General features: G+C 38.1%; 1 protein-coding gene across 2 annotated transcripts in view; it reads left to right on the forward strand.

Annotated features, from left to right (window-relative positions):
• Nucleotides 1-26,502, forward strand: part of LOC145994889 (bis(5'-adenosyl)-triphosphatase enpp4-like) — a 57,516-nt gene that overhangs the window by 11,569 nt on the left and 19,445 nt on the right. The window contains exons 2-5 of one of the 2 annotated variants that reach the window (XM_083131342.1): nt 7,051-7,516; nt 11,754-11,960; nt 21,451-21,696; nt 25,853-26,137. In XM_083131342.1, coding sequence (XP_082987468.1) covers nt 7,051-7,516; nt 11,754-11,960; nt 21,451-21,696; nt 25,853-25,959 — 1,026 coding nt within the window. In that variant the 3' untranslated portion in view covers nt 25,960-26,137. Of the gene's footprint in view, nt 1-7,050; nt 7,517-11,753; nt 11,961-21,450; nt 21,697-25,852; nt 26,138-26,502 lie in introns of those variants that run through there. The other variant, XM_083131341.1, reaches the window with a different exon arrangement.

Below are 26,502 nucleotides of genomic sequence, written 5' to 3' on the forward strand. Positions count from 1 at the left end.
ATTTAATTACTTTATTATTTCCATGAGAAAATCTAACACTCGACAGTTGAGCATCCTACATTTTATGACCTATTTTTTCAAAATAATTGTTTTCTGCCACTTTAATAAAAGGTACAAATTAGTTCCTCCACATGTAGGTGAATTCTCCTCCACCATTTTCTTCCAATCTGTTTTCCACAATATGATGATTATGAATTGAAATAAAAACTTCAATAAGCAGTGGACAACATCTGATTCACATGAACAGAATTTCATTCTTTAAAACAACACAAGGTGCAGAATAGAAAAAGCATTGGACAATTTGCCTACTATTATCTTTGCACTTGGCTGTACATGTATATCCATTGTGACTAATGTATTCATAAAATGTTATTTTTAAACTAGCCATTAATACAATTGCATATAGGGCTAATTTCAGTTGTAATTTTTTGTCATTTAAAATTATGCCTTTTGGTTTTCTTAGAACATATACTTCTGTGCACAGTCTTAGGTCCATTAAGGTGTTCTTCACCTCAGCTTTAATCAAATAAAGGGTTGAGAAGAATATCTCCGAGTGGTGATAGAAAGAGTTACAGAAGTCCATAAACATGTGGCCAAAAAGTTATTTAAGTTGTTTGTTGCACTGAACAAGATTTTGCATCATATTACTTGGTTACTTCCATTATGGTGTTTTGGCAGTTGTTGTTTCCTTTCATGTGAAAAATGTTATGATCATACACATTTAAGTGCAAATATCAACCATTGCAATGGTCAATACTTCTAGATAACTTTACAAGATTTCGGGAGATGCCCGTGCCCAGTGAGCCATTGTCTGGCTTTGCCTGTGGGTGATGAAGAAATAACTTTAGAAGAAGGAGCAATCTGACTAGCTTGGTAACGGCAGGGGTTTGAGTCCCTGTATTTACCGCTAGAGAACATAACTCTCATGGCTGGGGAATGAGCTGTAAGAGAATACACTTCGTTATTTAGGTAGAGCCTTAACCCATTAATTGTGGTGGAGCTTTATATAGACTCTCTAAAACTGGGCATTTTTTTGTGAAGAGTCTGTATATAGATGGTATTTCAAAATTAATGGTTCTTGTATTGCGGCAAGTCATATTTATAGACACCACTTTTCCATGCTATTATTAGTGTATGTGGGCTATTGGCCATCAAACAATACATTGTTGATTTGATTTGGTGTTTTAAGTCTACTTTATGCACAGTGAGGCTAATCGGGACTTGACCTACAGTTTAAACCACTTGTGCCACCACCGGGTATCGAACATGGGACCTCTTGATTACAAGGAGATGACTACGATTGTTGATACTTTGTCAGTTCCTGATAAATAATTTTTTTTTTTTTTTTTTTTTTTTTTTTTTTTTTTTTTTTTTTTTTTTTTTTTTTTTTTTGCAATATGGAATTAGTTGGTAGGGTGTCTGGCTGCCATGCGGGAGACCCGGGCTTGATTCCTGGGGTGGGTGTTCTAAGGTTGGAATGTTATCGGCCTAGTCCCTGCATAAAGTGGCTTTGGGGCTCACCCAGCCTCAAATCAATCTGTGCCCGGGGGCAACCCTGGAGGCAGTCAGATTGTGGTTCTGATCTCATCACCTCCAAAATGGCTGAGATCGAGAATATTTAGTGGGGTCCTACCCCCACATCCCCTAAATGCACCTTCAAGACATGGTTCTGTATGCCAGGGTAACCTTACCTTTGAAGTTGCCTAATATCTAATATGGAATGTTTATTTGCAGCAGAGTGTGTATCTAGATTATTTTCCTTATCTTCATTTTGCGGCAGGTCTTTTTATAGTTAGTTTTTGGCATTATTTACGATGATACAAATTTGCGGTTGCATTTTCTTTTTGGTCGTACTTCCCTTCAACGTTACCTCAGGGAAGGGGTTAATGCTAAGTGGGAAGACCTGTAGGGTGCAGACACAATTAAGCACATAGATAAAAATAACAATGTTTATTATAAGAGAGTAGTTGCTGTTGATATATAAAGATCTCAACTTAAGAGAGTTAGGGGCAATTGAGCTGCTTGAAAGGAAGGTAGAATAGTGATACTTAGGGACTAGGGGGGATCGAAAAAAGCAAATTTTTTATGATGCTTTTGGGGTAGAGCGGAAAAGTTGCCTCTATACATAAGTAACTTCTGTTCAAAATTTCACCACCCTAGGATAATGTCTTCTGTTCTGGCAAGGGACGTGAAATTTCAAAAAATTAGTAAAATCGGCAATTTTTTTTTTTATTTTTGAATTTTTTTTCAAATTTCACAGCACTTTGCGGTAGTGTACAAAAGTTGCACCTATGTATGGTTAATTACAGTGCAAAATTTGGCGCCCCACGGACAATATGTTCTGTTCTGGCAAGGAGCCTGAAATTACCCAAAAATCGACAAATACACTGTTTTTTCATTATTTAACTAACATTTATTAAACATAAACCAGAATTGTCATACACTCGCATACTATTAGATATAAGAATTAAGAAATAAGTATTCAAAATTAAAAGTACGAAAATGTGTGTTTTGTAGGTAATAATAATGTAAAATATGTGTCTTTAGGTTTTGTACTGTCTCTTGCACCTAAATTCAGGCATGGCCTTTCTCGATTTCAGAGTGAGAGTTCGGACATTGACAATGATCATTTAACAGGTCTTTACTTCGATGGCCGACGTGACAAAACATTGTCAACAGAAAAGGAGGATGATAAATACTACCAAAGAACAATTGTAGAGGAACACTATTCCTTGGTGAAACAACCAGGATCTAGCTACGTTGGTCATGTTACACCAGCTTCAGGATCAAGTCTGGCCATTGCTGAAAGTATTTACGACTATATCACAGCAGAAGTGCCCGGAGGTTTAAACCATATTCTTGTTCTAGGGTGTGATGGAACGGTCGTAAATACTGGAGTTCACAATGGGGTACTGCGTCGTCTTGAACTGAAGATCGGGATAGCTGTGCAATGGGCTGTTTGTCAACTCCATTTCAACGAATTGCCTCTCCGCCACTTGTTCGAGTCCCTCGATGGTCCCACCTCCGGACACCATTCCTACACTGGTTGCATTGGAAAATCTTTGAAGGCGTGTGAGCTGCTTCCAGTGGTAACATTTGAGCCAGTTAACTGCACCTTGCCATCAGATGATATATCCACTTTGAGTAAGGACCAGAAGTATCTGAGGGATATTGCTCTCGCCGTTAGCTCAGGCATGTGTCCTCCAGGTCTTGCTAAGCGCGATCCAGGTCCCCTAAACATGTCCCGTGGTTGACAACAGCCAACAGGATATTAAGACTGTATGTTTCCACCACGGAACCATCAGACAACTTACGTACCATAGTAAAGTTCGTTATCAGGGTGTATGTGCCATCTTGGTTCCGCATCAAAATCCATCATTCAATTAAGGATGGAGCTCGGCATCTTTACCATTTCATTCAGTCATCCAGATACTTGGATCAAGTTAACCGCAACGTCATCGACCCAGTGATTTCTCGGAATGCTTACTTCGCATCTCCAGAAAACATTCTGTTCGCGATGCTGACTGATAAGAGAACACATATCAGAGCCCTTGGCATTCGAAGAGTCATAAAAGCACGAGAATCATGTGAGACGGTTGGACACGTTGGGATTAGAAAGTTCGATATTCCAAAAATAAACTTCGAAGCAAACGACTATATCGAACTAATTGACTGGTCATCCAGCGAAGTAACTCCACCACCAATACTCGATAATGTGACTACAGAAGATTTGAAAAGTATGCTGAAAGAACCAATACCAATTGACTGGACTTTTACAAAGTTCCCATGCCACACACAAGCTGTGGAAAGAACAATAAAATTGGTTACGGAGGCCTCAAAGAAAGTGTGTGGTCATAAAAAACGGGATGAATTTATTCGCTGCACTCTGAAATCGAGAATCTGAATTTAGGTGCAAGAGACAGTACAAAACCTAAAGACACATATTTTACATTATTATTACCTACAAAACACACTTTTTCGTACTTTTAATTTTGAATACTTATTTCTTAATTCTTATATCTAATAGTATGCGAGTGTATGACAATTCTGGTTTATGTTTAATAAATGTTAGTTAAATAATGAAAAAACAGTGTATTTGTCGATTTTTGGGTAATTTCAGGCCCCTTGCCAGAACAGAACATATTGTCCGTGGGGCGCCAAATTTTGCACTGTAATTAACCATACATAGGTGCAACTTTTGCACACTACCGCAAAGTGCTGTAAAATTTGAAAAAAAAATCAAAAATAAAAAAAAAATTGCCGATTTTACTAAATTTTTGAAATTTCACGTCCCTTGCCAGAACAGAAGACATTATCCTAGTGTGGTGAAATTTTGAACAGAAGTTACTTATGTATAGAGGCAACTTTTCAGCTCTACCGCAAAAGCATCATAAAAAATTTGCTTTTTTCGATACCCCCTATTAGGGACCTGCTGATGATGATGACTATCCATCTTCTAAGTGCCTGGAGACAGCCTGGACTTGGCTGAAGGATAGCCATCTTGGGTCAGAGACTGGACAGTGCTTCCGGCCACACATCAGATCTGCTGGTCTACTTCCACACCTCTGTTTCTGTGACTAGGGTTTATATACTTAGGGTGTGGCCATAGCAACCACAGATAGGGTTATTTATGTTGCCTCGTCTTGTTCTCAGGAAGTCTAGAAGGCCAGGGATATGTGGACTGAAATTTGATTGTATCTGGTGTTTTCGTTATAGAGTCATCAGGGTCATTTGCATGTGGTGTCCTTACATGTAGGGTAGCTCTAATGTGAGGTAAGCTGATTGCAACAGTTTTCCTATTGTTTTTGACCTTACTTCTCTGAAGGATAGAAAGGGCGCATGGGCAGTGATGACTGACGAAGATAAAATTCACAGCACCTTGAGTGCATTCTGTTGTGAACCACACCCAAAACAAAGTGTGTGGAAAAAGTTATAAACGTGCGAAAACTTGCACATTAGAGCTTGTTCCTAGGTCAGATTCGGGGGGGGGGGGGGGTGCAACCACAACATCTGAGAGGAGACATTTGACTCAGGGTAACTAGTCTATAAAATAAAATAATTACCACAATTTTTTTTCTTGGGTCTTCGTGATGGGCATATAGGTAATGCAGTCACCTTGTCATCAAAGGGTCCGATGCATTTCCTCATTTAGTATGGACTCTAGCCAACAGACAGTGCAGATACTCTTTCTGTTTCTTGGCAGGCCATGTGTTTTGATGTGAACAGATGATTGTGTATTGTATTCTCACTGTAGTGCTAGTAGGAAAATTGCAGAGAGAAGGCATGTAAGTAAATTTTAAACCAAAATAAACATTAATTATTTTATGTAACCTAAAATAGATAATAAAATCATCAGGTGAGTTCATATTTGTGTTTTCGTCTTAAAACTGTATTCAGACTCTGTACCAAGTACAAATGTAACCAGGTACACAACAGGATGATATATATATATATATAAAATCAAATAAGGTAAAAGGAAACACTCACCGGACAGTAGAAAAATTCAAAATTTTCGCTAATTTATAGCATCATCTGTGTGAGAAGAAGACGTCTTCTGTTTCTTCTCACACCGATGATGCTATAAATTAGCGAAAATTTTGAATTTTTCTACTGTCTGGTGAGTGTATCCTTTTACCTTATTTGATTTTTACTTAGCCCTTTTGGCCCTCCTTGCTTTTATCCATATATATATATATATATATATATATATATATATATACACACACACACACATACATACATACATACAAAAATACTCCCCTCCAGACTATTAGAAAGTAGTTCTGGAACAATATAGCAGGTGGCTTTCCCTTGTCAACTGTACTTTCACCTGAAAGAGAATGTCGCTGGACTCTTTATCTCATGCTCTATTTCCTTCATTCTTCTTCCTTCTCTCCTCTTTCTCTCTTGTCCTTTCCACTCTTTCTAACACCTTCTTTCATTCTTTCTTTAACTTCAGTCACCCATTCCTGTTCATTGTGTCTTCTTCACCTTTCTTCTCTATTTCCTTGGACTCCTTCCATTTTCTCACTAGTATTCTCTTCTCCCTTCCTATCTGCTTAGCCTCATCCCACTGTATGTCATGTCCTGTTTCTCTCATGTGTTTAAATATCGCATTTCTCTCTCTCTCTTAAGTCGTACATCATCCCTATGTTGTTTCAACCTGTCTTGCAGCCTCTTTTTCGTTTCTCCTATGTACACACACTGACATTCTTTACATTTCACTTCATAGATAATCCCTTCCTCTTCCTCTTCTCGGTTTTCCTTTTTCTTGTTTGCATTATTCGCTATTCTTAAGATGCTTCTTCCTCCCTTCCTGTAAGTTTTAATGCCCGCTTTCCTAAGCACTTTGCATATCTTTTCTGTGGTCTTCCCCATACTCCTAATTCCAAACCTCCTTTTTTTTCTCTCTCTCTTCCAGTTCTCCCCTGCCACTTTTCTTCCTTCTTCTGTTTATGTCCAGTCTATCCTCCTTCTCATAACGATTCTTTTCCAGCTGTTTCCATAAGCTATTTATTTTGCTTTCTTTTTCACATTCTTTTGTACATATTTTCTTGATTCTGTCCTTCATATTCTTTATAAAATTTCTTTTTGTCACCTCACTTACATCACTTCTTTTGTGGCAGAATTCCAATGCTGCACACTTTTTCTGATGCCAAGCGGTTTCAATTTCATGTCCTCTATTGTTCCAGAACTACTTTCTAATAGTCTGGAGGGGAGTATTTTTGTGTATATATATATATCGTCCTGTTGTGTACCTGGTTACATTTGTACTTGGTGCAGAGTTTGAAGAAGACCTTGCTAGAAGGTTGAAACGTTACGTTTAGTTTATGTTTTATAATAAAATAAATTTCTGCCTTGGTCAGCATATTGAGTTTTTATATCATGGAAGCAAGGCTTAAAGGTTAATTACATGTAATCCACCAACCTCTAAAATAAATAAGAGCTGGGGAGTATTACTGATGGCAGAAAAATTGCATAGAAAGGGTTAAACTCTTGGTCTGTTGCCAATTAGCCTATGACTTTGACCAAAATTGTTCTTTCTTTCAGATTTTAAATGAAGACTGTGCTTCAGATAGATATAGCGGAGTAATGATGTGGCCAGGGGGTGAATTCAAGTATCATAATAGGCAGCCATCATATTACGTACCATGGAATGAGACAGTACAGTGGGAAAACAGAATTGATGAAGTTATAAAGTGGATCGAGGATCCTTTAAAACCTGCAAATTTGATCATGCTCTACTTTGAGGAACCAGATGAAGTTGGCCATGCTTTTGGACCACAGTCTCCTCAGATTTCGGACATGATTAAAAGAGTTGACAATGCTACTGGCTACTTGCGGAAGCAGCTGGTTGATCACCATTTAGCAGATTCAGTTAATGTGTTTCTCGTAAGTGATCACGGGATGGAAAGTGTAACAGTGAACTCGGTCATTAATATTACCGACATGATTAGTGATAAGAAGATTGTGTATGCAGGATCTTCGCCTGTGTTGAATTTGTGGACTGAGGAAGGTAAGCTAATGTTAACACAGTACTAATAATTCAGTTATTATTTGTATATGTAATCATTGAAACCACGGTGATCTAGTTGGTAGGTCAGCTTCTGCCACAGGGGGAGACTTGTTCGATACCTGGGGTGACAGTTATAAGGTCGAAATTTTTCCGGACTCGTCCCTGCATAATACGACTCCTGAGCTCATCCAGCCTCAAGTCAATGGGTACCTGTGGGGTAAAGGTGGCTGGAGCATGGTGCTGATCACATCACCTCCAAAAATTGCTGAGATCGAGAATGTGCGGGGCCTTACCCCACGTCCCCTAAATGTGCCTCCATGGCACAATGCTGTATGCACAGGCAACTTTACATTTACCTTACAACTGTACATTAAAACAGGTCCCTTTGTGGTAGGCTTTGGTTATTTATTCATCATTTCAAGTTACTATATAACGAAATTTTCCTCAGGACTCATATGTGTTACTTAAACATATAGCATAAATAGTAGGCTTACCTATTTTTACCCATTTTCGTCTCAGCTTTGATAGTGAAGATGAAAAATCCTTGAAACATTGAATATTTAGTGTGTTTGCCTTGTCTGCTGTTTTTAATATCCTCACAGAATGTCCTCTGTTGGCTCAGTGTGGTTCTATTTTACTTCCTGTTTCGTAGTACCTTACAGTGGGATGACATTGGCCCACTAGAAATTTTAATAGAACTATCTGCTTCAGACTCTTTTTATTTAAAAATAAATATGGAAACAGATTAAGAATAGGTGGACCATTTCACATAATTGTCATATTCTGATTTTCAATTTTGTTCCAATGTAAATATTATAGGTGCCAAAGACATCCATTCAAAACTTAGTGAAACAAATGCTTAAGCCAAGCTGGTGTCAATGTCAGTCTATCAGGAAATTTGGCCAGACAGTATTCATGATAAATTTTCAGTATGGAGTGACTTGACTTCTCGTCAAGGCAAACTAATGCAATTTTCCCTCAAACCTGGACAAAATTGCTTCAGAAGTTTTTTGAAGAGTTTCTAACTCTGAAATCATTGCTGAATAACATATACCAAATCGGACAAGGAGAAAATCTCCCCAAAGGGATTTCAAAATGGCAGACTGGCTATTGTGAATTTACCAACATTTTATGTTATTTTGTGTACTATTATAATTTGTGTTTTCTTGGGGTGTTGAATTATATATTGTCTTTTAAGAATGAAAATCTCTAAATTGTGCTATATTTGTGAGAAAAATTTGACAACGGACAAGCGGTAGTTAAAATATGATCACCACGAATGTTCAGCATTGCATGTAACTTGATAAATTCTGATAGAACTGACTCGTCGACGATTTGCAGTTGCGAGCTGTGCCAAAGATTCTCTCCATCATTGCAGCAGCCAAACATCACAATTACCTGAGGCCTCTGTACTGTACTTGCAGAAAACTTTGTTTGTCATCTGAAAATCCTACCATGCAGAAAATGTTCCTGGGAGGTAAATTTGTGACAAGATGAAATGACTGATTATGGACCGGACTCAGGTTGAGTTTTAAGCTTTTGTTTTAAGTCCATTTTATGCACAGAAAGGTTAATTGGAGCTGGACCTATAGTTTAAAGTTGGATCCGAACGACTGTGTTTATCCACTGGGTATCGAATACGGGACCCCTGGGTCGAACTCTGATAAGATCTCTTAATAGAACAAGTATTAATGCATTCCCTGCAAAGCAGGGGAGAATTGACACAAGGAAAGGGTTTTTACAGAAATCCAGAAGGCAACATGGCTGTTTTCCATACACCTGGGTTTCACATACAACTTAGCAATGTAAGAATATCCCAAGGGGTCCCGGGTTCGATACCTGGTGGAGGCACAAGTGGTTCGGATCCCACTTTAACCTGTAGGTCCAGTCCCGATTAGCCTTACTGTGCATAAAGTGGACTTAAAACAACATATCAATCAATCAATCAATAAGAATATCCCACAGTTTTGTTGAAGAATAGTGAACAACACAATGAAATGCGAGAAAGTAGACAAACTGGGGGACCTTAATGATATTAAAAAAAAGCAATCTAATGACTGAAATCCTAATTCCCATTCTATTTTGACTCAAGTCTGTCAAGTTTTCTAGCTGCAGAAACATGGTCACTAAGTAGATGACTTCTCTTGCTTTGCCCATGCTCCTCCTAAATCGTGCATTAGGTTTCGATAATTTTATTGTGAATTTAGAGTGCAAGTAATGTCATAATGCTTCTCAAAGTTTTATGCACAAGCTCGAAGTTGTAGTCTCTAAAAAGGTTTGAAAATGTCAAAAATGGCCAAAATATGAAAGTATACGTATGTATTGTATTTACTTGGGTACCCCACACACACTATATTTAAGATAAAATGAAATTGTGGTAGATTATAAGAGTGCTCGACTTCTTGGGCATAGAGCTCCTAACCACAAATAACATTTATCCTACATGGGCAAGCAACCCATTACGTTCAATCAATGCACTGAACTGGAGGAAGGGCAGGGCCACTGTCTCACTGGAAGGCATTGGAAAGATAACAGAACATTTGCACACATATTACATTTGGAGAAATGAAATGAATCATTTGAAAAGTGTTTGGTTTAATTATACCAGAATTAACTTTATTCTACTTTCACAACATTTCAATAATATGTACTCAATTCTTCTTTGTAATGTTTTATTCATGGAAAAAAAATTATTGTCAAAGTTGATTGTCACAGGTGAAACTATGTGGCTTGCGTACATACGGAAGTGACTGATATCTAAAGTGCTACCACATTTCAAAATTAAAACATTGAACGAACAAAGCTTATATCTAAATATTTCAGACCTTTTGATTTTTTTTGTTTCTTGGATGCAAGTTTGTATTATTTCTGTGAAAAGTCCATTTCTAGCATGATTTGAGAAAAATATCCTGAAAAAAACCAGTGACTTGTTCTATATTATTTATTTTGAGTATTATAAGCTTGGCTAAGCTTTTATTTTACAAGCTTTCTCAAAATGTTGACAATTCTAGAACCTTACAATTATTTAAAGCAATAATTTACAACATTTTCTGAAAAAAAACAACACATTTTTAGTGGGTTTTTGATGGTTTTTTCAAGGTGGGTTTTTCTGTGAGGAAAACTGGGCTGGGCCAACCCTGGTGCACTACAATGCAAGGGATCCCAGGTTCAAATCCATTTCTGGGCATAGATGTTCTTTGTCCCTTCATCATATGATCACTCATCCTCATCTTTGAAATTAGCTAAAAGTGGCAGAAATGCAAAGTAAAATAAACCAAATCATTCAAATTTCACTGTTATTCTATGAACTGCGATAAATTCTGGAAATTTGTAATATCAAAGTGGATCGGATCAGACTTTACACTGTAGGTCCAGTCTCGATTAGCCTATTGATAAAGTGGACTTAATTAAAACAACAATTTTATAATTCAAATTATCATTAGCAGATGCCTTCTGAAATAAAATCTAAAAACCAAACGCTGAGTTTGAATTTTGGTTTTAAGTCAACTTTATGCACAGGAAGGCTAATTGGGACTGGGCCTACAGTTTAAAGTAGGATCTTGTAGGATAAGGCAAAATACCAGTAGAAATTACCAACATACCATTTTCCACTGGCTTAAACACTGGATTCATTGTCCAAAGATATCACAGCTATGACTGATGTATTTTTCTGGTAAAACTTGTGAACATGCAAACATAATTAAAGACAACAATATTTTGCCTTTGTGTTTGATCCCTAGTAGAAATTTCAGTGTTGTCCCAGCATCATGAGGATGAATTCGAAGCTATTTGAAAGCAATAGAAGTGTACTCAAGTCTCTAAAGCAAGAAACAGCAGCAATAGGACTTGATACACTGACCGCTGGTAGAGCTTGGCCCTTAAAGGGCTGTTGTACCACAGGGTTTAGTTTTTTTGTATACCGGTACTGACTGGAAATATCCATATATTGATAGTCTCTTGGCAGTGGCGTATACTGAGTCCAAGATATGGGCTATGTCACGTGGTCCTAGGAGGCTATGAATAGAAATAAGTTTGCCAACTCATAGGAAATCAGGTTGCCAACTCCAGAATCACCATCATCTCCTCACTGATAAGAATAATTTTATTTACAATTTCTGATCGATTTTCCTCCTGTATTTTATTCTCTAGACTTCAGGCTTCGCATATAGGCTAGTTAGCCTGGAATATATGCTCCTGGTCTCTTGTATCTCTAATATACTTTTGAATTTTGTTGCAGTAAATGAGAGGGACGTCTATGAGATCCTAAAAAATGGTTCTAGTCATAGGAATTATTCTGTGTACTATAAAAAGGATATTCTGGACAGATGGCACTATAAGAATAACAGAAGAGTGGCTCCTATTCTTGTTGTGGCTGACGAAGGATATGCATTTGATGACATATATAAAAAAATGGACTATTTTAATAAAAAGTTTAATATTACACGTAAGTAAATGCTCTTGTTTAATTTTAAAATACAAGATAGTATTGACTATTCGTAGTAGTGGAAATGCAGTATAAAGCAAAGTCATATTTGAATTTCAGCTTTAATGTATTTTCTTGTATATAATTTGAATTGGAATTATTTTACAATTAGGTTGTGGGTAATTTGTAAAGCATTGTGGGTGATTTCAGGTGGAAATTTTGACAGCAATGCCCCTGCATGGAGTGGCTCTGAGGTTCACTCAGTCTCTAATAAATGGTGCTTATCACATCACCTCCATACCTTCACAGCATGGGTTAATATGCCTGTAGCTTTACCTTTTACACCTTGGAAATTAAGTAAATTTTCTCTGGAATTTGCACTTGTTGTGTAGTCATTGCAACAAAATTAAAGTAGTATTTAAGAAATTATCATATTTGAACTTTTGATCATTCAATTAACAAGAAGTAATGTGTATTAATATTGGTTAACTCGCATATTTAGTAAGAATTTTTAAATTCAAAATGAGCAACAAAAATTGGGTAATTTATCACCAAGTGATAAAAGGAGTCGGTTGGAATATTTAAGATAAAACAGGTCAAAAGTTGGAAAGAAAAAGAGAAAATGCAATAAAGATGTACTACAATAGCACCGTTACAACCAGGGATTTATCCAGAAAGTTGCAACTGGTGGATGTAAGTGCAAATTTAGAGCAAAAATGACCATAAATTGGCCTGTGTAAAGAAATATTAGGGGGGGGTGTTTGAGCAGAAGCGTGCGGTAAGGAAAGGGGGGGCAAGCGCCGCTTGCGTTGTTTTTTATTAAAACACTTTTGATATCTTAAGTACGTGTTTTTCAATGCCTTTATACACCTTAGAATGGAATTTATTTACTATAAGATATTTACATTATAGAATTTTCATTTTCCCTATTTCCTGTTCTATTGGCTTGAAACATAAACCGGCTGCACCCTTGACGACGCTGGGCGATGCGGCAAGATTGACCGCGTTAGAGGAAGAGGACTGCTCGCCTTTCTGCCCGCTTTTCGAGTGACTTATGCAGTTCTTGCATCGTCACTGTCGATCCCCGTTCATGAAGAAAAAAGACCGAGGGCAAGCAACCCCAAGACCGCATCTGTCTTTGACAAGGGTGTTGGAAAGAATTCATCCACACTGGCCACAAGGTTGCTAACTTCCAGAATTTTCTGTTCGTCCGTGGCACCACCTCACGCGGTACGATTTTCATATTTGAAACTCTATAGTAATTAACAAATTACATTATGAAGTTAACCAGTGATCACCAGTCGTATGCTATTTATAAGAAATGAAATCACAGCCGGTACTTGAACATAACCGTCATGTAGTCAGTTACTCGGAAATATGGAGGGTATGTAACACTGCAACTGCAGGTAGGGTGAAACGGAAGAAGCGTGGGTGCTGTGGATGCGTGTTGTTTTTTACTGTGATATTGTGCTGTGTTTTTCTGTTCTTTGTGTAATGTTTTTGTACCTGATGTAAAAGTATGATTCTACATTGAAAATTTCGCCATGGTTGACATACCAGACGAGCCATCGATTTGCAGTGTTGCAGGTAAGGACTTGATTATTAGGGGCCTTCTTTCAAAACCATTCAGTTCGAGAACATAACATGAAAGGTTGGAGCTTGTGAACCATGAGCGACCGTGTCCTGAATTGTTCATAACCAAACCAACTAAGAACGATGGGAAAGTTTTCATTAGGCAGTTTAAAACATCTCGGTACAACAATATTATGTGGTTATGTGGCAGCAATGATCTTAATAAATTATTTTGTTGGCCATGCATTTTATTCAATACAAATTTAGGACCATGGAACTCAGTGGCGTGCCCAAGGGGGGGTTGATGTGGGTTATAACCCCCCTTTCGCCAAGTATTCCTAAAAAAGAACGTCAAAGGTAGGAAAATATGACAAAATGAGGGCTGACTCAAGAAAAAGTATACATAACCCCTCCCTTTCGAAAATCCTGAGCACGCCACTGATGGAACTATACAGGCTACGGTGAGTGACTTGAGCAATTTTTATAATGCAGTGCAAAGACATGAACGTTCACAGAATCACATCTGCGCTTGCATCCAACTGAAGGCAAGTCATGATTCATAATTCTAGCCAAGTAAGAAACCGAAACCCGTCCGTTTATTTAAGATCGAAACTTTATGCTAATAGGGTGTTTCTTATTTTCAGGGTTAAAGAAGAACGTAATTTAATTTACAGTTGCCCTCAAATATCAGGTAAATCATAATTTCATTCATGGTTGGAATTGAAAAGTTATTTCGAAAGGCTGTTTTCCTTCTTTAAAAACCGTGCAGCGAAGATTTGATTTTACACACTCACACACTCAAGCCCGATACGTCACCATTATGCACATTATTGTAAGTAGGGATGTGTGTAGGCCTATATTATATTTGAAATTGTTATAATTAACCGAAACGAAAAATTCACTCATCGCTTGCCTATCACGAAAGGTCACGGCACGCCCCTGTGTTTGAGGAAATTTGAAGGAGGGTTTGTGGGGGGTGTGTGTGAATAAATTGACGGATGCATCTTTTTGAGAATCATCATCCTAAAGGCATAAACTAATGTTCATGTTATTTTATATTATTGCTCAATAATCCATATCTGGCATGCATAGAGTTGTAAAAAAGCCAGCTTTTTTGAATGGATGTTTTTTTTATTTTGATAAAAAGCTGGTTTTTTTTTTAAACTGAAGTTTTGGCTTTTTTTACCAATTGAGGGGCTTAGTGAAAAAATGGCATATCCCACATTAGCATGTTTTCAAGAAAAAGAAGGTTTTGCATTTCAAGGCACCAACACTTTAATATGCAAGAGGGTTACACACTTTCGTCAATTTCTTTGTGAGGAAGTGCATATGATTGTATCACTCTATGTCACTGCCGTCAATATCTTCGATGACACCACATACTTGACTTGCTTCTCTTGTGTTCCACTTCAGAGTTGTGTAAAACTGGTGGTAAATGGATGGAATGTACTGCAACATTGTCATGATATCATATTTATCCTTCTGGATAGCCCTTCCTTCCGGATACTTGCATTTCAACACCACTTGCCCTAAGGATGGCAGCTGTCCTCTTCCTCGTTGGAAATCACATTACTCCACGGCTCACATTCGTGTATCGCACTTGGATGATGTGGTTGCCTTTGAAACACATGCACATTGCTTGAAGATTTGTCCATCTTCTGTTCTTTTTCGTACTAGCTGATGCCTGGCATTTTATGGGTATTTATTTATCCCAATCTTCTATTAGACAGGAATATAATGAATTCTAACTATAGTGTAAAATGAACGGGGTTGGGAGTGTCACTATTCATGTTAGCAACCCGATAACACTAATATCTCTCGTTTTACATGTCACCCCCTTCCCACCCCCACACCTAGGTGTGTCTTGGAGTTGAACGGCATTGGGAGTGTCACTATTCGTTTTAGGGACCCCAACAACTATGGATTCCACACTAATATCGGTTGTTTTCGATTATTTTTACATGTCACCCCCTTCCCACCCCCACCCCTAGGGGTGCCAGGGGTGTCTTACCCCCACAATATTTCTTTTCAGATTGTAAGTCGTATGTGTACCAAGTTTGGTCATCGTGAATGTCACCAATTAGCTTAGAGACTCCGAAAACTATGGATTCGACACTAATGTAGGTCATTTTTTACATTTTATTTTTCACCCCCTCTCACCCTTCATCCCGATAGGTGATGAACTTTGAGTTGAACGGCATTGGGAGTGTCACTATTCATCTTAGCGACCCCAAAAACTATAAATTCCATACTGATATCAGTCGTTTTTATTATTTTTACATGTCACCCCTTCCCACCTCCACCCCTAGGGGTGCCATGGGTGTCTTACCCCCACACTATTTCTTTCGAGATTGCAAGTGATACGTGTACCAAGTTTGGTTGAAATCGCCGGAACAAACACACATACACATACGCATACATCCAATTTTATATAGATAGATTGTCAGAAATGACCGTAAGTTTGACATTGCCTTCATGCTCATTTCCATTACTGTAAAGGGATTCTTTTTCCTTGCTGTCCTTATAACGTTATCCATTTCGAGGGTGTATAAACAGACTGTGTTTTCCTCTTCGACCTCTCAATGATGCCGAAATTTGCTGCAATTTGCTGCACATGGTAGGAAAGTGTGGCCTGGGACCAAAAACCTTTGCTCTATTGTTTTGAGAACGGTAATGTCCAGCAAGTACATCCACAGGGCCATTATTACTGAGTTCTTGTTTTGTCCAACGCAAGAATCACTATATACTATTACATTACACCTGCTGAAATATCTTCCGGTAGGTTTGTTATCATTCGGAGGATACAGCTTCCAATTTCTTCACTACTACGAGATGCGACAGATTCTGGCCAGATGCACATAACCCCAGAATCGTTATGACAGAAATGGATTCCAAAGCAGTATGTCCACAACTGCCGCAGGTAGAACACAGTCTTCAAGCTGATCATGGGTGTATGTTGGAAATGCTTGTTCGAGATCCATGGCGATAACTATTGTGTTGCTGTCAACGTCTTGGCACTTCTTTTTTGCATTCCTCAAAGACTGATATGCAGCTTCAGCTTTACGAAGATGCAACTTGTATTCGGGTGGCTTAAGTTCTACATGCTGCATCGAATCACATGTTTTGCATGTATCAATGCATGGCATTTTAAATGCAATGTTGAACTCATGGTTGATTACATGTTGATATGTGTGTGTAACTTCACTGGAGTAATAGCCTTTTGTTTGCACTCTTCCACATACAAATAATACATATGCTGCAGGGACTGCACTGCAACTACATTCGAGTGTTCTGGGTTTGAAGCCCTACTGTAGTGCGAACGGTATCTTGGGAAAGACATGATGTGTTTCCTGACAATACTCAATTCTTCCTGTGCAGTAGCATGTGGCCTGTTGTAATGTCTACCTCTACCATCTTCTGGTGGTGAATGCAATTTGTTTCCAGACGAATCTTTCTTCTTTGCTTCTGTTTCGCCACGAGTGGTATGCAATCTACGCACAATGCAAAATGCTCATTTACATACATTGACTTCCTTTCCTCAGGGCAGATGCAGAACGTTATGGAAAGTATTAGCAGGTCGGGAAACATTTGGAATTTTCCTGTCTGTCCGGTAAACGCATTCACATGCTGACCTGCGGATCAGACCAAAAAGATAGACATTTTGTTTATTAAAGTTGCCCATGTTATAAAAGGAAAGGAAAATGTGATCTTTTGACTCAGAGTCTATGTCCATGTACCGGCACCATTCACTTTTGCAACACACCACATCACTACGTGCTTTGGTTGGTACCTCTTTGCCTGTACGTCTAACGTATGTTTTACCTGTGTTCCTCTTTCCAATTTTCTTCGTTTCTCTGTCGTTTCCGTGGTTTTACAGGTGAGCACACGAGACTGGAACAACTTGCACCTTCTCGCACAGCTGCCATGTTTACTTTCAACAGTAAAATACAAGAGTGACCACGATTGGATGATTACCTGGCTAGTAGCCAATGGCAGACCGCAACACATTTTACATGCTTCATTGTGATAATAAGCAAAGGGGATAGGTCATTTTTCCACTCAACTTGTCGGAAAAACAATTGTGTTGTTTCATTAATGTGGGTGTACAGTCACTGACACTGCTGGGTTGTAAACATTCCACTCAAAGTCAATGTATTCATTACAACCCGGCAGTGTCCGTGACTGTACAACCCATGTGGCATGCAAATGAACTGTGAAAGTTTGTCAGGAGATGGATTAATGGTGCACAAATCCAAATTTGTTGTTATCTTGATTTTGAAAATTTTGCAGAATACGCTGTTTTCCCACTAAGCCCCTCAATTACAGCTGCTAACCTATTTCACTTGAAGTTACTGTTATGAGTTTACAGGTTTGTAATGACATATTTTACAACTAGCTGAAAAACATTTACATGATGTTGCAACCAAGAGACAGATATTGGCCAATTCCAGTGGACACATATTGCATAAGGCCTCTCCGAGGGCGTCGTAGCAAGGGGTCCCGGGTTCGATATCCGGTGAAGGCACATAGTGGTTCGGTTTCCACTTTAATCTGTAGGTCCAGTCCCAATTAGCCTTACTGTGCACAAAGTGGAGTTAAAACCTCAACTCAAACCAAACCAAACATATTGCATAATGATGGTTCAGATACAGTTTTAACCCTACCTTATCGAAAGGGGGCTTGCAGGCCCAACACCTCTATTTTTTTAGATTTTTCAAGTGTTTGAAAATAAATTGCATTGTTCCGTAGGATGTTCCCAATATTTCTGTATTACTTTTGTTCATAAAAACATAAATGTAATGTAATTAAGAGGTAAAATGCACTTGATGAGCATATAAGGCACTATCTTTGAATGCATCTCATTCGAGACACTCATGCCAGTGACAGTGTACAGTTGGTTGGTAATGATAGTAATTATTGTAATTATTATACAGTATTTAATAAACAACTGCACTTCTACAAACAAAAAGCATTAATAAAAATTTATTATGGATTTTGTTTGTTTTAGTGAATGATAAAATATATGAGACTCACTCATGCAATAATTCGTTTTTATTTTTTATCAATGATAATAATTTTTGTAATTATTATAATTAATAAATAAATAACTGCACTGATCAGCAAAGGAAGCAGTGATTCAATAATAAAATGGTTTCTATAATTTTAGTAATAAAAAGAAGTGTGTGCCTCTGAGCTGCCCCCCAGTATGTAAGTTTCTTGTGTGGCACGGGTAAGCTAGGGTTAAAAACTAAATGTGTAGTCCTGATGAGCACATCTGACCATGAAATGGTCTTGAAACAAGCTTTTACATGTTTGTGTATCAATTTAAATGTTGATGTCATAAAATATGAAACAAATGTCAATGTCAAAATATTCAATGTTTTGGGACAATTAAAAATGTTTACTATTCACAATACATGTGCAGATGTATTCGTATTACATGAATGTGTGTATACATCATTTTTTAATGAAGCTTTCAGACGGTAGCGACACGTTGCTCTTGGAAACCAACCCTTAGAAATAAATGCAACCTTTCAAACAGAAGCAACATAAGCTACAAGTGTTGCTTGTCACTGGGCCTATACCGTTTTCTCAAGGAACTTTCAGACTGAAGCAACAAATGACATGTGTCACTTGGAAACATACCTTTTGAACCGAAGTGGGACAACGAGCTAAACATGTCACTTGCATGTTGCTCAGACTAGACTGTTTTCTCAATGGCATGCATCTTGCCACTTTGGTCTGTTGTTCTTGCATGCACAGTGAATGTTTTGCTTTACACTGTGTCGCTTGTCATCTGTGACTTCAGTCTGAAATCTCCTTCAATAGTGCTTATCATGTCGCCTCAGTCTTGTTTGTGCATGCATTGTGAATGCTTGCTTATTGACTGAAGGGGCCTATGTCCAGTGGCGTGGCGTGACTTTTTCAAAAGTGTTACCGGTCATCAGAAGTTATCGTCTCCACCCTGACCTCCCCCACTAAAAAAAACATGCCTTTGATCTGGATATTTGTTCATTTCTTTACATTTTTCTGTTACCTGTGGTAACACCGGTTACATGCACGCCACCGCCACGCCTCTGCCTATGTCACTTCAACATGACACCCCCCACTGCCATGTGTTGCATCGGTCTGAATGTTCTCTATACTCAACAAGATTGTTAGCTACTTCATCAGAGATTAAGATTTTATTTAGCCTGTAAATCACAGAGAACAAATTGCAAGTAATTCTGTTGGAAAAAGGCCAGCTTTTTTATAATCATGAATGGGCCTCTGAAGTGGCATAAAGTAATGCTGTTTCCTTGTAATAAGAAGGTGTCTGAGATTCAAACCCCAGTGGAGGCAGAGTGCTTTGGATCTAATTTCCAACTGTAGGTCCAGTCCAGATTTCTTTAATGGCTTTTCTTTTGCCATTTGCAACCAGTCTTATTTGCTTCTGCTTCACTTCTAGTGCCAGCATTTCTCAACCTCCGGACCACAAAAGGTCCGTTGCACCCAGGGGTTGACAACTAATTTAAATCTTAATTTTGGGCCTCCCTGATTGCGCAGTTGTAGCGTCGCCGCCTTGTAATCAAGGGGTCCCGGGTTCGATACCCGGTGGAGGCACAAGTGGTTCGGATCCCACTTTAAACTGTAGGTCCAGTCCTGATTAGCCTTACTGTGCATAAAGTGGACTTAAAACACCAACTCAAGATAAATCTTAATTTTTTATTTGACAGCAAGTCTATACATAATTGAACTATGATTGTGCCATAATTGATATATTAATATTAATCAATGATTGATTGATTTGCTTTATTTTACTTCGCTTCTTGTGCCACTTTTGGCTAATTTGCAAAGATGGGGATGAGTGATGATGTAATTGATGAATGGACACAAACAAACATCCATGTCCAGGCCAGGATTCGAACCCGGGATCCCTGACATCGTATCGTGATGTGCTAACCACTCTGCCACAGGGGCTGGCTAGTATTAATTAAGGGTGCATATTAATTTTCATATAAACTTTAAAGATCAGAAATTTATTTATGAATGAAGTTGTTGGATTCAGTGTGTCGACTTGTAAGAAATAAATTTACTGGGCTGTGGTCTCTCAAAGGTTGATAACCACTGCAACAAGCAGCCAAAATACATCACAAGTTGTTCCGTGAACAGGCTTAGTGGCCTTTTATCCAACTTATACATAATGTACTGGAGAGTCAGAATACAAATATATTTTACTGAACACAAAATTTAATGTAAAGAGATTTGATACTAGATTTTCGAATGGTAGAGCAGTATTTTCTTTTTTGCTTCATGTACGAGTTCGTATAACAAATTTAAACATTAAAAATCATATCATATACTATTAAGTTCCATTAAAATCACTTACAAAACTACTCTAGTTATGGGAATATGGCCTACTAAAATATGAAGATAACATCCAGAAAGAACCACCCATACAAAAAAAACAGCTTTTTTGAAAACACTGTTTATGTCTAGCTACGAATTTCATATACTACATTGTATTTTATATTTAGAAATGAGTGTAGGGAGATAATCGAAAACCATGGAACAGGAAAAATACTGCCAACTCATGTATTTTCATTGATTTGAGACACTTTTGTGTAAAAAGCCAAGAAAAAAACTATTTTTTTCAAAAAAAAAAGCCATTTTTTTCACGACCACTTCCAACTCTAGGCATGCAACATAACTTTGTTTTATCTTTCAAACACAATGATACGTTTATTCCTTAACAAGGGTCATACCTTATGGGCTAAGAAGTTCTATCTACTTGGATAAAAATTAACTTTGAGAATCTTTCGTTTATGTGCTCTGAGACATGAACTGTAGAAAATATATGACCTATTTAATCGTGAATCTGCCATTAGACAAAATCGTGCATCATTGTGTGATTGTCAGAAAGAAATGTATTTATCCCTGTTTTCTCTCCACTTTCCAGCATCACCTTCCAATGTTTATGGAGTCCATGGATACGACAATGAACAAACAAACATGCACCCTTTCTTTATTGCTGTGGGACCACAGATTAAGAAAGATTATGCGGTTGAACCATTCGACACGGTGGATTTATATCCACTCTTTTGCAAAGTTTTGGGCTTGAAAGTTCCACCTGTCAACGGATCATTGGACAAGGTTAAAAGCATGCTGAAGCAATCTGGAAGCTATAATCCATTCGTAGTCATAGGTGAGTTCCTTTCCTTCTTTCCATATTCACCATTAACTGTTAACTTAATTCATGTTCAGCTGGAACTTGTGTTTTGGTTATATTTGTTACAAACAGGGTGTCCCAAAATATACTTAGTGTGATGAAATCTTTATTGCCAGGAATTTACGTGACAGCATGATAAATAGCAATGCCCTCTACCAGGTGGCACTGCACAACCACATGTCGAGACTGAAGAAGTGCAGTAGTAGACAGATATAGGTTGTTCGGATTCAGAAAAATGTCAGTTCTGTTTGTTCACTAAGACAATGGTATCAGCTTGGTGGCCAAACTCTTTGGGTACTGGACCCACGATCTCACCACCAAAGATTTTTTTTTTTTTTTTTAAATTTTAAAGGACCTGTTCATCTTTGTATCCTTATCGAACATTGCTAGTGCCAAAAGTGGCAGAAAAGCGACACTCAATAAGAAGAAATACAAATACAGAAAACGAAAGAGGTGGAAAGAAGATTCTTACCCTAAAAACATTAAGACCTGGATTGAAGTTATGTGTGTCAGTTATAATAGCCCGTGAGGACCAGTGCCTACCTACCAACTGCCAGCCTCACTCCCAGCCAACCAGTTACGGGGTGACATGTAATCAGGACAAACTCCCAGTGGAGTAGTTTTTTTTTTACCACCACCACCACCACCACCACCACCACCACCACCACCAGGTTGCACTACTCATTCGTACCTCCCCAATTTCCTCACGATGGTGGGTGGCCACCGGTTCCAAACACAGGCTGAAATCTCAGGAAAAGTTGTTAGGCTTCCACCAGGAGACTCGAACATGGGTGTGTCCTGTAACCAGAGCCCAAAGCGTGGACCTTAGACCGCACAGCCACGGTGCGGGAATCATGTGTCAGCTATGGTGTTCATTATCTCCACATTAAAATTTTGTTAGATTCTGTGCACTCATGGCATTAAACTTTGTGCATATATTTTGGGGCACCGTCTGCATTACAGCATCCAAAGATATTTCCCTAGGCAGCTGTTCCCGAGTTATCTCTTGCACCTGAACCAAATCTGTCTGTTCAGAATTCAGAGCATTTTTCATATGTTCAGATTTCAGAGCATTTTTCATACTGTATACAGTTGGAGTTTATTTTCTTGTGCTGTTATGTTTTTACTGTATAGCAGGGGGACAGATTAATCTTTCATTATTTTTGTTATCTGCCGATAACAGTTTTGAAAATGTCAAAATAAGACAAAACCAGTTACCTGCTGACATACATTAAGTAAATAGGTTAGTGAACCATTCATGAAACATTTGCAGCTTTATATCAGATGGTGTCGGCAAATTTTATATTATGTTATGTACCCAATAGGACCAAGTATTGTAAATAGTTTGCCAAAGAGGAATAGAGATGGCAGCACCAGGCGTGCAAGATTAAGAATTGGCATAATATATGTGAATAACTTTATAAATAAGAACAAAGCAAATTGGAAAGATGAAAAACAATAGAATATATTATAAGAAGACAAAGAATAAATATAAAAGAAATAAATCAATATATATATATATATATATATATATTCGATAAATCAAATCAGTGATCATATGTAAGTTAATATGAAAATTAAATAAGTCAAAGCACTGATACGAGTTTGTGTCTTTGATTCTGTGAACAGATATTGCATCTGTCTGATTGATTTACCATTTCCATAGTGGAAATTTTGTTTACATCAGTAGCGGCACGTTCCAATCGACGCCCCACAGCACTTTTGGTTGCGCATTTCAACTGTAGCACCTACTTGGATGTGCGTGTCAATCATTTGCACCAAGTATACACTCTGTTGTACCCAGTTCGTGTTGGCATGTTCCAATCGCAGTTGCAAGGGAGGATATTAGTATATTTCCCAAAGCTTAAGGGAAAAATTTGGAAAAAGGATATATGAATTCATAAATCGTCTAAAAGCTAAAATAGAAGGAAGTCCAGATCCAGATCTGTCCATTAAGAAGGAAGTCCAGATCCAGACCGTCCATTAAGAAGGAAGTCTAGATCTGTCCATTAAGAAGGAAGCTCACGTAGGAAATCCAGAAGGAAGTCCAGACCGTCCATTAAGAAGGAAGTCCAGATCTGTCCATTTAGAAGCAACAGTGACGTGCACTGAGGAGTAGCTAGTCTAGCAGAGATAGATCAATCAATCTCACGTCTATAATTATTTTCAAATCACAATATTTATTGTCTTGAAGCCTCAGTTCTTGTCCCTCGATGTGATCAGCTGGCAAGGCTCAATACCCTAGCTGGCTCTTTCTCCGCCTTACCAGATCCAGGTATAGACAATGCCCGAAGGGAAAGGGAAGATTTCTGCTTGTACCTCCCTTGCCCCCTCGCCCCCTGCTCCAATGGTTGAAAGCCCGTGGTTTCAGGTCCTCCAGTCTATCTCGTATAGGACAGATAGGGGATTGGTTTCCCTTCGATTCCTTTGTAAATCCTCTAAAGAACTCCGGGGAAAATTTTCTGCAATACTTTTGTTCTCTGTATTTACACAACCTTTTAAAAGTTGAACAATATGTATGTATAATATGGGATGTAGTTTTATTTGTATATGAATGGAAACTTACTTGTGTCATGTGCAGACAAAAATTTTATGGTTTCTTTTCTCTTTTTTTCAAATATGGGATATATAATGATTAAATAACAAATATTTGCTCACGCTCTCTCTCACTCTCGTTTTAGTAGTGTTTTATTTAAATATACTAATAATTTGGCCTCCAATAAGAATATGGGTAAGCTAAACAGTCATAAATACGGATGTATTAATTTGGGCAAGATAACGCGCGTTCCAATTGTTGTTGTTGGTTTGGTTTATTTTACTTCACTTTTCTGCCACATTTGGTTATTGCGAAAATGAGGATGAGTGATGATATAACGAAATTGATGAGGGGACCTCACAATGAACAATTCAGGCCGGGATTCGAACCCATGACGAGCGTGCATTCTTGTTCCTGTCTTGTACTCTGCAGTGAATAATGAAATAATTTGGAATGAAAAATGTATCCCAGAACTCAAAAAGCCAAATGAATATCATTCAAGAAAGTAGAAAAAAGTTACCTGTTTATCTCCTCTAATATATTGAATTATTGCCACCTCCCATCGCTTTTTCTTGCTGTATAGATTTAATCGCGATAAGTAGCTAATGAGCTTATGGAAGTCACGAGGGACAATCATAAACAGAGAACTCTGGACTCCTGATTTCACAGTGCCCTGCAGATGCACTGGGAGGATATTATTTCTATTTTTTCCTCCTTTCTTTAGCGTTGCTTTTCCATCACTTTACCTAAATTCTGCCATGACGATGAACGTTGATTAAATTAAACGGATGAAGAGTGGTTACAAAGGAACACTCATGAACAGGCCAGGGCTCAAGCCCGGATCCTTCAGTAACGAGATCGTGAGATGGGGAAATTAGGGAAATCAAGCAATGCAAATTTTTTGAAAAAACGTTAATCATACATAAAAATGGTATTTCAAAAATTCAATTGAAAATTACTACTCAGGAAAAATGCAGTTTGCTTTACCGATACCCACGTATCTAAATAGTTAGAGCTTTCCACTCATCTTTGTTGTCGGCTGACCTCCGTAGATGAGTGCAAGTGGCCCTGGATCGGTACCCAGTGAAGGCACATAGTGGTTCAGATCCCACTTTAAACTGTAGGTCCAGTCCCGATTAGCTTTTATGTACATAAAGTGGACTTAAACACCAAATCAACCAACTGCGGGGGAGTGGTTATCACTGACCCTATGACACCAAGAGTTCTGGGTTCGAACCCCAACCTCAGCATGGGTATTATTTGTGTTTGTCTCTTCATTAATTGTATTGTATCATCTTTGCGATTAACCAAATGTGTCAGCGACGCTAAGTAGCATAAATCAAATCATTGATTGATTGTCTGATTTGGTTTGTTTTACTTCGTTTTCCCTCCAATTTTGGCTAATCGTCAAGATGATACGATAAAATTGATGAAGGGACAAACACAAATAACACCTATGCCCAGGTCGGGGTTCGAACCCGGGATCTCTGGCTTAAAAGTCAAATCAACATGTTTTGGATTTTCGAAAGTGGGTGGGATTTCAGTAGTCCTTCCTCATTTTGCAACCCTTTCCTTTCTTTGACGTTCTATTTTTAGGAATACTGGGCCCTAAAGGGGGGAGGGGGGATTATGACCCACACCAACCTCCCTTGGGCACGCCACTCTTTGCTACCCCTAGTGTCGACATCACCGCACGTCACTGAGAAGGAAGCTCACGTAGGAAATCCAGAAGGAAGTCCAGACCTGTCCATTAAGAAGGAAGTCCAGATAGAAGAATATACAAATTGAAGAAAAGACATAATAAAAAAAAAACATATTGAGATAAAACTTGACTGTAGATGAAAATTATAGAGAAAAGTAGCTCATCATGTAAATATTCTATTTCCATGTATCCTTGTTTATATAATATATTCGTTTAAACATCTCCATTGGAAGGTATCCTGTCTCATTTCGTTGTCTACAAAGAACCCTACCCTGTAGATATTCTAGCTGAGGTTTAAGATTAAGATCCATGCACCTTGCACCAAATAGAGGTAGCAATTAGTACGTTATGTATACCAGTTGTATATTTATTATATATCTGTCCATGCTGTTAAGTGTGGAAATATGCTTGAATTGTATTACATCATAATTGATTATCAACATTCATTTGTTTGTAAAGCTGTTTATACATGAAAAATGAAGTTCATCATCTTTTAAGTACAGATGCAAGTTATGTATTGAATCTTGGTTGCTGTGAATTCTTG

Source organism: Lepisma saccharinum, chromosome 11 (assembly GCF_977018435.1).
Source record: "Lepisma saccharinum chromosome 11, izLepSacc3.1, whole genome shotgun sequence".
Taxonomy (NCBI): Eukaryota; Metazoa; Arthropoda; class Insecta; order Zygentoma; family Lepismatidae; genus Lepisma; species Lepisma saccharinum.